The 13,832-nt window shown below is 40.5% G+C and overlaps 1 protein-coding gene across 23 annotated transcripts in view; it reads right to left on the bottom strand.

Moving 5' to 3' along the window:
• tns1b (tensin 1b) overlaps nucleotides 1–13,832 on the bottom strand; it is a 171,590-nt gene that overhangs the window by 58,852 nt on the left and 98,906 nt on the right. For 19 of the 23 annotated variants that reach the window (XM_061792464.1, XM_061792451.1, XM_061792475.1 and 16 more), the window contains one exon: nucleotides 5,116–5,157. The exons of the other annotated variants lie outside the window; for them this stretch is intronic. In XM_061792464.1, the coding sequence (XP_061648448.1) occupies nucleotides 5,116–5,157 (42 nt within the window). The remainder of the gene's footprint in view (nucleotides 1–5,115; nucleotides 5,158–13,832) is intronic. 23 annotated transcript variants of the gene reach the window in all.

Genomic DNA, 13,832 nt, shown 5'->3' with positions numbered 1-13,832 from the left:
AGCTGCGGTCGACAGCAGCTCCTTTTAATTTGGAAAATAATGATAAAAATAAGGCCATTGAAGAAATCGTATCCCATTTGTAAGATATTTTTTTTCCAGATGTTCAAACTTGGATGATTCGTGAAGCCAAAATAGGACGTAGACTTGACTCAACTAGAAAGACCGAACAAAAAAAACCAAAAAAAATCACTTAAACATTGGTACAACTAACTGAACACTGAAATTAGGAAAATCTACCATAAAACATAAAATCAGCCATACAACAACACCTGTTGCCCATTCATCAATTCATCCAGAAGTGATCCCTTCAAACATTACTCCGTACTGTTCATCCTTTTTCACAATCTTTTCTTTGCTCTCCCCAACAAATTTGTTTTGTCTTATTTTGTTGGTTTGTTTGTTTGCTTTGTAATTGCCCCTTGTCCCATACTATTCTGTACTTTAATTGTCGTGTAATGTGTGCATAAATGTAGCCAACATATCAGAACCTCAAATTAACACAGCAACAACAACCCAAAAAGAGGGGGAGGGGGGGGTCCAATGACGCGAGACGCTTGTGTAGTCATAAGACAAATTGCGCAACGCTCAGCAGCAATGAGGCGTGGTTAGAGACCCCCCCAGACATCACAGAGCAACCACATGGCCAACCGATGCTCAGGGATCGACAGGAGCAGCTGCGCACACACGAAAATACACACGCACTCATGCATGTAAACTCTCAACTCACGCAAACGTGATTGTACAGTACATGGGAAAACCACACTGATGCGATCACCTAATTGTAGCGAAAGTGGGATTCCGCCCCTCCCCCCCCACAGCTAGAAAGATAAGTGATGATTTAACCAATGATGGATTATTGTTGATTATGCAAGAACAGGTGCAGCTCCGGAAACTAGAATAGCTTATATATTCTTTTATTTCAGTTGTTCAATTCAAAAACTGAAACTCAGGTTTATTAAACACATGAGAAGTTGCTTTTCAGATGGCCAATTCATACCTAATTTCCATCCATCCATCCATTTTCTACACATCGCTTGTGCTCATTAGGTTTACAGGTGACTGGAGCCAAACCCAGCTGACCAATAGCAGGGCACGTATACTCTGTAGACCATACGTGTCAAACTCAAGGCCCGGGGGCCAGATGCGGCCCGCCACATCATTTTATGTGGCCCGCGAGAGCAAATCATGCTCGTCAACTTCCGTGACTTTGACTAAAATCTGTTCCCAAATTCCAAATTGTCATAATAATAAACACTAATGTTGAGCTATTGCCTTTTTCTGTTACCAAACCCTTCTTCTACAGTAACTTAAACAATACTTGAAGAAACTATTATCCTTGTCTTCTGATTTCAAAACTAGTTATCCCTCAGTTTTAGGTTTTGTTTTGGTTTTTTTATGTAGACGATGAAGGGATGGATGGATTCAGTTTTCCACAGTATTCAGATTTAGAATCCTTGTAGTGGAGCATTGAAACAATATGGTTCAAATAGCTTTGGGTTTTCCATTATAGTTGTTTTTATTTCGTTTTGACTTCCCTTTTTCAAATTCTGTTAGTTTTAATTTGTTTTTAGAGCAGGCATACTTCTCAAGTGGACTTTCACAATTGTGATTATTAGATAGACAGATAAATAGAAAGTAAGCATGCTTTTACCTGCTGTATCTCCAGTGAAAGTGCACCTGTTTTTTGTTGTTGTTGCTGTTGAGTCCATGATTATTGTGACAAAGCTTTTCAAGTTTTCCTGCTGTTGCATCTGCCTCACAGTTCTGAGGCCCCCGGGTTCAAATCCCGGCCTCATCTTTGTGGAGGTTGCATGTTCTCCCCGTGCCTGCGTGGGTTTTATCCGGGTACTTTGGTTTCCTCCCACATCCCAAAAACAGGCACGGTAGGTTAATTGAAGACTCTAAATTGCCCGTAGGTGTGAATGTGAGTGCAAATGGTTGTTTGCTTATATGTGCCCTGCGATTAGCTGGCGACCAGTTCAGGGTGTACCCCGGCTCTCGCCCGAAGATAGCTGGGATAGGCTCCAGCATACCCGCGACCCTAGTGAGGATAAGCGGTACGGAAAAAGAATTAATGAATGTAGTACGTGCTCCTTGAGAACTGTGCCACCCCACTGCATAAGCTGTTCTGTCGTGTCTGATAAAACGTATGTTTAGCAGGGGTTAACAGGACTGTTAAAGAGTAAAAACAATTTGTCAAAAGTGCAATTCTGCTTGACTAATACTTAATGCTTTCTTTAAAGAGGCTCTAAGCAGCTATCCGTACATGAAATATGGTTGACGTGCTGAAAACATATGCAAAGACTTACGTATAACAATGTAGTGCTGAATTGTTGAGATATAGCTAAAGAATCTTTCTCACCATTTGAATTTTCCTGATTCTGTGGATGGGTGACATCACGGGGCCGAAAAATGCGTCTTCGCTGGATGCCTCAATTTACACAACAGCTTGATGATGTTATTTTAAGATCCCAATAAATGAGGAAACAAAAAAAGCGATGGATTAACTTTTTAAAGACAGTCGCAGATGGCGAGCTCAACATCAACACCACCAGCCGACTCTGCAGTGCGCATTTTACGATGGATAGTTTTGTAAAGTTTCACCAGAGACAACATGGCTTCATGGGTAACTTGATACAAGTGAACAGAGCAGTGCCGACTCTCTAACTACCTGGGCTTCCTCTTACCGTCCCACTGTTGTCAGGTGCCGTGTTCGACAGTGACATTATGTCAACAACAATGAGGGTAAGTTGACATGTGCTTATTCTTACCATTATAGTCCACAATAACCATTAAATTTTGAAGTTGAGCCTCCTAATTTGATTTTACATCATATAAGCTGTCACCCTCTCAGTATGTTTGATTCCTTTTGGCGCATCCATCCATTCAACACGCCCACAGCGCCTGAGCTGAGAGGTGGCCCTTCTTATTCAAGTTTTGAAACCTGATTTTATATATTGAGCAATTTTTTTTTTTATTCAAATTTGGCAGGCTAGTTAACATTATTCCTCTCTGTGGTGTGTCGAATTTACATTACATTTTTTGGGCCTGCTTAGTGCCACTTTTAGTTGTAACTTGCCACAAATGTGCAGCTTTGAGCAAATGCCACTTTATTGAACTTTAAGCTACTTGCGTGCGTGTGTGTCCTGTGTTTTGTGTGTGTGTCGTGTGTGTTTTGTATGTGTATGTGTGTGCGCGCATGTGCGTGGGTGTTTGTGCTTGTGGTGAGGAAGCACAAATAGAAAATAGACGCATTTTCATGGTCACAAATCAGCTGCTAATCGCACTGTGTGATGTATTTTCTGTGTGTTGGGAACACAATCAGCTGTTGAGTTCAGTGGCGAGAGAATGTCTGCTGTTGTTTCTGCTGGTACGACTTTGCATTTCGTTTGGTTACACTATCATATACCAACTTCTGGGTGCTAAACCAACCCGCACCAAAGAATTGCAATAAATTGACACACAACATGGATTATTATTTTTATTTTTTTCTAATTGCTTTAACACCCCCAGACGGTTCGATTGGAAAAAAATTCCTCTGGCATGTACAAAATACACTTCCAATGATCCAACATCGAAGCTGGCTTTCTGCGCATGCTCAAGCCTCCATGTTTAAGTGAAACACAACATTTAATTCACAAGAGAAAAATAGGATACCAGGTAGGAAGCGTGTGTGGAAAGACGAGGACATAAATTCTTGCTACATCAGTATCAAGAAGTTGATATTTTAAAGTACATGACAGCAAGGAAATCATGTGCTTAAGCGAGTGGCGGAACATATATTAAACTATATTAAAACTGCATTTTTCTAAGTAACACATTTTGTTAGTTATCTTACAGTACGTTGCTTTGGGCAATTTCAAAATTCTGATAATCTGACAAATCTGACAAGAAAAAAGTCATTTATTATTTTAGAACAAAAGGGTAATTATCCTACTGGAATAAAGGCCACTTTTTTTTTGGGGGGGGGGGGGGCATATTTTTTTTCAAGAATAATTTCCTTTTTTTTTGTCTTTTCCAGAATAAAATGCGTAATATGAGAATGAAGTTGTACTTTTGAAATTCCATTGTTAAAATATGATTTCTTCCTTCGTTAAACTTAGATTTTAATATCATCATAATTTAATTTCATAATATTATCAAAATGTTATGACTTTTATCTTGGGAAAATATGACTTATCCCCCAAAAAATTAAAATTAAAAATAAGATTACATTTTGTCCCGAGAAAATATGTCTTTGTTCTTGTAAAGATTACAAAAATATGACTTTTTCCCTTGTCACTTTGACATTGACTAATGGGATCATAATTTAATTTTTTTATTATCATAATATGGGCAGCCCGGTGAGCTACTGGTTAGAGCGTCAGCCTCACAGTTCTGAGGACCCGGGTTCAATCCCCGGCCCCGCCTGTGTGGAGTTTGCATGTTCTCCCCGTGCCTGCGTGGGTTTTCTCCGGGCACTTCCTCCCACATCCCAAAAACATGCATTAATTGGAGACTCTAAAATTGCCCGTAGGTGTGACTGTGAGTGCGAATGGTTGTTTGTTTGTGCCCTGCGATTGGCTGGCAACCAGTTCAGGGTGTACCCCGCCTCCTGCCCGATGACAGCTGGGATAGGCTCCAGCCCGCCCGCGACCCTAGTGAGGAGAAGCGGCTCAGAAAATGGATGGATGGATGGATGGATGGATTATCATAATATTATGACTTCCTTGGGAAAATATGACTTTATTCTTGCAAGATTACCACTTTTTAATCCCATCAAAATGTTTTTCATCTTGTAAATAATTTTTTTTCTTTTTTTTCTTGAAAAAATAGGACTTTATTCACATAACTTTACAACTTTGTTTCTCTAAATTGTAGCACATTGTAGCTTTTTTATTCCTATGGCATTTAGAGGTACACATAATAGTTATGTTTAGTTGACGTTAAATTTATGAAGGGGTCCTTGTAGAAATTTCTCTTATCCAAGGGGGTCCCGGGTCCAAAAAAGTTTAGGAACCCTTAATGTAAACAGTCACTTGTCACGATGTCAGTTAAAAATCTGAGACAAATGTTCATACCAGACACAACTTTGATGTCTTAATGATGGTAGAAAAAAAAGTTGTTTAGACTCACCATTGTATCTACATGTTTGAGAGGCAGGTCATTGGTGGGCGCCTGTTCAGGAAAAAACACAGAAGTGAGGTCACCACTTGCTTTGCAGTGCTTCCTGGCTCAAAAGCTTGACGTGACATCACTGCATCTGATGTTACGTTACCGCCGCACCATTCTTTACCCTAATGTGGCCTCGAACCGAGACTGTACTCCACCTTGGACGTGCGGGCCCATCTATTATCCCGCTGCACAAATATTTACTCAAAGAGACAAGGCTGCTTCCATTAGCCAGGGCCGAGAAAATCCTGCTCTCTTTTCAATGCCATATACAGCCATGGACGGTGAGAGAGTGGAGCACACCAAAAGCTACAAGGGGAGGAGGAGGAGGAGGAGGAGGAGGAGGAGAGGGGAAAATACGATAAGACATAAACTATGATGTCCGTGTCCTAAGGTGTTCATTATTTAGTGACTAGTAGTCTATCTATACAGGGACATATAATTTGTCTTCTATCACAGCTAAACGCATCAGACACTTCATTAGGTACACCAGTACAGTCAGTTCAATGCATCAATTAATTAACGCTGCAAGCAGCGATGAACATGCCCTCGTGTCCCCTTTTTCATGGTGAATCCTCAATGATCAATCTCTGTAAGAATTCCCTAGTTGGAAAGTACAAGGTTGGGAATGACTATTTCAGACCTAAGCAGCTGGTTTTGGAAAAGATCACCAGATTTCAACACCATGCTACTCTCATATTATGGGTCCTTTTTTCGTGAAAGGCGTAAATCCAGCATGCAGGCGCCTGGAGCAGGTTAGATCAGTGCTAGTACTTTCGTAAACCAGCAGAGCCTGGCGGATCTGAGAATGGGCGGGCTGCGACACTGAGGGAGTGTTTACAGCCGACTTCATCCCCTGCCAATCAAATTAGCTCCTCTCATTCCGTTTAAATGTGGTGCAAAGACACTCTCGATGGACAGATCTCTGTGCAGAAGAGGATGATGTGTAATTGCAGTGATCCATGCGTGCATTGCCAATGCTATGGCCAAGGTGTGGAAACAGACAATATGAGCGGGTACCCTTATTAAATACAGAATGAGCTGGTGATAACCGCTGGCTACTTCAATGTCAGCGGACCTCTGTATCTGTCTGCCTGTGACTCGATCAAATTCACCAAAACCGTGTTAGACCAGGGGTCGAGCCTGTGCCGGATGTTAGACGTGATCTGAACAGGTGTAAGTTTAGACCGACTTTCTGTCACCAAATTGTCATTCCGCCAAATGCATTTCCAGGGACACACCCTCTCTGGCACCCTGCTTGGCACAAACTGGTCTGCCAAATCAGCAAACACGCCCAGCAAGCCTGCGATTGCACACAAATCAGAATCCACCGGCATTTGCGCCCCGCCACAGATGTGCTGTGTATGAAAATAGAGCCCTAGGTAGCGTACACATAAATGCTGTTCAAGATACCTGCTTCCGATTCGGGCTCATTTGGGCTAAAATAATTTCTAGAATTTTAAAAACCCAAATGGTTGCTTTAAAAAAATGGCTGACTTCTTGTTTATTTTCAGGCATGGGTTCTTTAGACTTTTTCATGTGTCCTGTCATTCATGACAGGTCAATCCAATTTCATTTCAAACAGTGAAATGGGTGTTATGGGGTCAATTTTTCGAATTTTTCAGGGAGCACGGCTGCGTGGGTTTTTGGGTAGGGGCCGGTGTTTCAGCAGTAAATGTACTTGGTAAACATAAAATTGGTGAGTTTTCACTCATGGTGTAACCAACATGATAATCAGAGAGCTGTCTATGTGTTTAAAAACAAGCCATGTTCTGAACTTTCCAGAGTGTGTTACTGAGTGAGTTTTCAGGGGGTTTGCGTTCGGGAGCCCTAAAAGAACTCAAGTACCTGAACTGTTTCTTTTTGAAAACGACAACAATCCACTATATACCTAGTAGTAGAAATAGATCGGTGAAAAGTTCCAGTCAAAGTGCTGGGCTGTAACAGGGAGGATGAGCTGCAATCCTGTTTAGGTAAAAAGCTTCAGTGGACTTGGTTTCTAAATTCAGGCGTGAAATTACAGTCTGGGTGAGGAAGCCCGAGAATACACACGTTACACACCCAAACGAGACCGTTAACCAGTAAGAAAGATCTCGACATAACTCTCCCCTGTAGCCCAGCTTCACTCTTTATGCCAGGGGTTATCAAACGTTTTGGGTCCAGGGACCTCTTAGATGGGAGGTATTTTTCCAAGGTACCCCTCATGATCCTCACACCAATTAAACAAAACTACAATGTGCAGCCCGAAATTCCATAGGAATGAAAAAGAATTTTCAAGAAAAGAGTCTAAATGTGTTGATAACAAATTGGATTTTTGGCGGAGAATATATATATATATAAAAAGCATAATCTTTACAAGAAAAACTTTAACAAGGGAAGAAAGTCATTTAAACAAGTGCAAAAATACAAATACTATGTAATATTATGTCTTTACGCTCCAAAAAGTAAGTCTATATTCTCCAAAAATACATATTTTCTACTGAATAAAAAGAGGAATTTATTCCTGAAATAGCATGCTTTTTTTCTAAAAAAAATAAAATAAAATAAAATAAACACTATGTCACTATCATATCAGAGCTTTTAATTGAGCCAAAGCTAAGGTAGGGAGGACTAATTGTTGTACTGTTTGTTTTAGTAGCTCGTAGGTACACACTTTTTAAAAATGATAGGATATAGTAATTTACTGAAAATTGTTTAGCAAACCGCCAAGCTATGCCTCATGGACACCTCGGAACCCCAGTTTGAGAACCACTGGTTTACATAGCCTTTAAGAGCATTAAAACAAAATAGAAATAGCGTGAAACATTTTTTTGGAAATCACTGTCAAGATTCCTTGACAACACAGCACTTTGAGGATGGATAGCAGGTTGTATCTGTGTTGTTGCTCCTTAAAATGAAGTAAAAAGGCAGCGTCAGACGGATGCACTAAAAGTAGCCAGTAGAAGTGCTCACGGCCACAAGTTTGCTGCCGCAGGCATTTTGACTCAAATAGAGCCATTGTGCATCTACCCAGAAAAACACAAGACAGTCTCGCAACCAGCTATTCTAACGTGTGCATTTCCGCTTTGTACAATTGCAGCCAGATGCTTGCTGTCTGAGTCTACGTGCATGTGTGTGTACATCTGTGTGTGGATAACAACGTCACATGTGAGTTGGATTTTATCTACTGTGTGTGTGGACTGAGCAGGCAGTAGAACGCCCCGTGAGCAAAGGACACAACAAGTAGTAAGTAAAACAGGACAGGATGTGGAAAATAACCACAAAATACATACAACATTACATAAAGATTCTATTTCTAATACCTTGCTAACATCATGCATTTTGACCCTTAAAAGCCACCATATAGGGACTGGCTATGCAACCTACCAAGCTAGTCTGCTTTTAATGGACAAATACAACAAATACAAATTTGTGTGCATGATTTGTGCCATAAAATGTGAGCGCTTACAAGTATAGTGAGGGTCAGTAGCAGTGCATTCTGGAACTTGTTGTGTCAACAGTGCATGTGTTATATGGTGTACCACCTGGCTGGTTTGCCCTACCTTCTTTCAGTTTGTTTTCCCGCAACTCAGATTTACCATCCCATCACTGATTGCAATCCGTGCGTAAAGTGTGATATCATCACATCATCAGATAACGAGACTCCCACCATACTCATTCACACACCTGATCAGGACCTTCATCTGAACATGTCATATAACACAACATAGCACCAAAGAAAAATGTATTTAACCCTCCTGTTAGGTTTGTTTCATGGGTCAATGTGACCTCCTGCTGCTTGTTTAATCATTACAAATCACAAATATTAATATCAAATAAAATGAAAAGAAACATAAGGCCAGCAGAAAGTGTTTTACCCTTAAACGTTTTGTACATTTGAAAAGCTAAAAGTGGCATCCTTTCAACCTTCTTCCAGTGAGTTTATTGTTGGTTCCAACAGATAATACTGTACAGTAAGTCCATGACTTCCAACCGTGCCTCTCAGAATGAATAATGGTTTTCACACAAAATTATCATTTCAGAAATCCATTATAACCACTTGAGGGATGAATGCACACCATTGTTGTGCAGTCAGGAGATGTGCACTACCTGCACACAAGACTGACCAGTGCGCTCAATAAATGGCTGTCCTTGTAAACATTTCGGCCTTTCTGACTCCTTAGCACATGCAGATTTCCGAAACTTGCCGTCACTTTGAGCCAAGTCAGCTGAGTGTCACGTTGTTACATTTGTTCCCATTAAGGAAGCTAAATAAAGATGATTCTTTTTCTCTCTGTGTGAAGCAAGAAATACAAAATGACATTCATAGCAACAGCTACAAATGCAGCGGAATCCAATGCCTGTCTCAAGATGTACAGTTCTGACTGTCTCTGACTCGGATTATAAATTATATGGGGAGTGTCTAAACTGATCATTTCTTACCATGGTATAACAAGAAAAAAATGTGCTGTTGAAGCTTTAACTGTTTTGGGGATAAAGGAAAGAAAAATTGCCACCATGGCCGGGACCTTAACCCTATTTAGAACCTGAGTAGCATCTTTAAGAATCGATTAGGATGGATGGTTGTATAGCACCTGCAAAAAGCAACTCTGGAAGGGAACCCTGAAATGAGGTCCAGGCGGATAATATCCATGGTTACAAGTTCATATTGTCGCTGTTGGACAAAAACCCAGTATAGTGGAACCTCAATAAAATGGACCCCGATATAACGGATATCGGATAAAACGGATCGTCTGAACTGAACGGTGTGTCAAAAAATAGTTTCCATCTGTCACTTAAAATGCCATTGACAAAGTATGTTAGTTCAAGAATTGGCCGCTGTTGTTTACTGGCGCTGTGGCGCAATACAGGCAGAGAATGGGACTGACGTATTTCCCAGTCACAGGTATACAATATTACTAGCCTCCCGTGCCTACATTGCAGCCATGTTGAATGTGGGGCATTGACCTGGTGGCCGTATCATGATGGTTTTATCTAAACAGATGCCCCAGCCACCTCATCTGGCTCCTCTCAATGTGGAGGAGCAGGGGCTCTACTCTGAGCCCCTCCCGGATGACCGAGCTTCTCACCCTATCTTTACACCCTGCGGAGGAAACTAATTCCGGGCGCTTGTATCCGGGATCTTGTTCTTTCGGTCACAAGCTGTGTGTCGTGACCGAAAGAACAAGATCACATAGGTGAGGGTAGGAACTCAGATCGACCGATAAATCGAGAGAAATCTTTCGCCGCCTTCATCAGAACGGACCAATGCAAAGTCCGCATCCCTGCAGAAACTGCACCGATCCGCCTGTCGATCTCCCATTCCATTCAAGATTGAAAGTCTAGGTGTTTTTTTTAGACAATACTGATGAGTCAAGTTAGATACATTTGAGGAAGGTTGTTTTGGTATAAATGGACAGATGTGATGCTTCAGTCCAGAAGGAAGTGGTTAGCCATGAAGGTTAGTTGCATACAGATTCATTTCCTCCCGTTAAGCTTATTAGCCAGCTCATGTTTTATTTATTGCATCACTCATGGCTCTGGACCTTTGAAAAAGTTTATGATTATGAAGAAGAAGATTATGTAAGCACAGTTGTTTGCTTTTGTGAAGTATAAAAGCCTTTCTGTGTTGCTGTTGGAAGGTCAGTGTGAGCGCAGACAATTTTAATCAAGCGTATTAAATTAGCAATTGCACATGATTTTAGGGTAGTGTTGTGCTGATATTGGTGCGTGACGGTATATGACAGTAATATAAGGTATAACTTGAACAATGCAGTGTTCAGATTTTTGTTGTTTTTTTTCCTAAAAGGTGTTGGTTTTGGAAATACGTGCAGTCGGCCCAACAGCAACGATATGCTTGATAATCTGCAACACGCTGTAGTGAGGAAAACTATGCCACTATACTTTAAACACCAAAATAAGTGCAGTACATACATATTGAATAGGAACAAAATGATGGACAGACTTAGAAAATTCCAACTGATATGTATGAAATTACAATATTACGCATGATGATTTAGCAATCCTATTGAAAATGGTAACATGAGGTGAAAGATGGGCATGGTCCTGAGTCTTGTTTTTCTCCTACGAGCGTAAATCATGTCACAGAATGCCTTTCACCCACATCTTTATCTCTGTCACCACCGTGCCATGTGCTTCCTTTCACATAAACAAAGTAGCTCCTTTGACCGGGCAAATTACAGCCTACTCAAGAAAAGCTCACAAAATGCAGGGAGTTTCCTCCCCCTGAGTTGCAGGAATAAATGAAGCCAGAGCGGAGCCTTTCGGGGGAAACGATCCAGGGCTAAATATATAGCGTTTCATCTTTAGGACTAGCGACGCAGCCCATTAAGCTTGGCCAGTCTGCTCACTGTGGACGGCGCTGTGGTTCAAATCAACGCTTTTGGTGTGAGCAAGTGAATGTCAGACAGGGAGACAAAGTATTGCTCCCGTAAGTGTTAAAAGCTCACTTATTGTACGCAGTAGAGTGATTTTGAAAGTAAGACGAGGGGAGACCGATGATTTAGTTTCATGTTGGAACTACAAGAACAATTCGGCAAGGGAAGTAGTCTAGCGGGGCCACACGCGTTGCATTGCGGACAGAAGTGTTTTGGGGTGGACTCAAACCTCATGCGATTTCAGAAACAGACTGTGGTCTACAGCTGCCATGAAAAATGAAAGCAACATTGAACAGCATTGTGCAACAAAGTCTATACTGTAGGCCCCACGCGGGATGAAATGGTTTCACAATAAACCATCATAACGTTTCAAATGGGTAGGATTACTTCCTTATATTGTAATTAACGCATATACAAGATTTAGCCTCCATGTAAGTTAACGGTTCTACCGTCGGCTCCCCTCGTATTCTGTGACGCAGCTCGTTATCCGCAACATAACAATGTAATTTGTTCCATTTTATGTTTATTGGTGCTACTTTATTTGCGTATCACTCTTTAGACCATACAGCAAAACTCCATCCTGTTTAGAATCTTGTAACCAATGAGGCAAGAGATCAATTTCATGTGGCTTGGACCAAGCACCGTCGCGAATAGCAAAAAAGCATGAGTGATTGACACCCCCAAAAAATGTTGAATCCGTAAAAGCCTCACAAACTAATAATTACATTTTAACATACTGTAATTTCACACTCATTTTACAACAACACAAAAATGGTGAAATAGTATTTTTTTTCTTCAAAAAGCCAAGGACAGTTTCCACATAATTTTTTTTTAATTGTGACTCGGTGGGGCATCAACTGTTTCGTGATTACACCAATAACCGTGATTTCCACTATGATTTTGATTTCAAATGTTCATACCATTTCAACTCTAGCCACCACTAGCTTTATGTTTTGAATCCTGCTATGTTGGCGGTCAATTGACCCTCGATGTATTTTTAAATTGTTTTTTAATTAACTACCATATTTAACAGGCAGTGGCACAGTGTGCTAAAGAAGGTCACAAATGTCTTTGTGTGTGTGTGTGTTTGTGTGTGTGTGTTATTGTTAAACAAGCAATGCATCACATTAACCCCATAAAAGGTTTTGGTCTATTAAAGAAATAAACATAACTACCTTTTTCACAGCAGGCCAAACAGCATATAATGGGACATATGTGTACATTCATTATTAATGGCATTAATTGGGGTTCAACTTAACTTAATTAGCAAAAATACTCGGTCAATATTGCATAGTTAAAACAACCAAACCAAAGCACAGTAAACGCAATCATGTCATACCAACATCTACTTTGTAAGCTTCCTGGTCAATTCATTCTCAGCTGCTTTTTTTCCCACTACATCCATATGAAACATATCGGTAACATTACAATACAAAAATTAATGTGTGTGTGTGAGGGTAGGACAGTTCACTTTTCACGTTTATGACACTTTAATCATGCAAATATGTTGTGTGTAATTGTTCCCTGTGTGTTGAGTAAATCAGTGCTTATTCAGCCAAGGCACATATTTTACATTGGAAAGATCTCACACCCCACCACCATATAAAAACTATTGATATTGAAATATTGTAACGATGGTCTCGTCTTAATTTACTCACAAATTGACTTTGAATGTGAAATGTGGGCCTGTTTAGTTGGACACAAAGCTATTATTCTGTTGTATGAATGGCAACAGGTGAATACACAGGTTAATTGTATCTTCTGCCATCTAGCGGAAGAGCATTTAATTGTTCTCCCTATCACTATACGTCACTGGCATAGATGTAAGAACAAAGACACATTATTTGTAGTAAATGAAAAATAATTTTCAGACCAATCCAGTGATATCGGATAATGTGAATGTTTGGGAATCATTGGGGAAAATATTAACTATCGAAGCTTTGCTGCCAATTTGGATGATGTTGTTTTTGTCAACGTAATGTGTGAATGAATGAGTCAGTACAAGGGTGTGTGTACTGGGTAAAACTTATCCTTTCCCCCAGCCCCTCAGTTGATTGCAATGATGACATCATGACACTTCATCTGGGGGAAATATGCTTTTAACAACCAAATAACGTGAGATCTTGCGGCTTGTCAACGTATCACAATTGAGCAATATCTCTATTCTGTTGTGCTCAAGAGTCCCTTCTGGTGGGAGTAAATGTAAACTGCAGGACAAGCGCGTGAGCCCTGTTGTAATAGTGACTCATTTGAAATGTCAGTCCTATGGAGAACAGCCTAAGTGTGGCTTGTTCTTTCAGGACA

This window comes from Phyllopteryx taeniolatus, chromosome 12 (genome assembly GCF_024500385.1).
Source record: "Phyllopteryx taeniolatus isolate TA_2022b chromosome 12, UOR_Ptae_1.2, whole genome shotgun sequence".
Lineage (NCBI taxonomy): Eukaryota > Metazoa > Chordata > Actinopteri > Syngnathiformes > Syngnathidae > Phyllopteryx > Phyllopteryx taeniolatus.
This window is presented reverse-complemented; position numbering and strand designations above follow the sequence as displayed.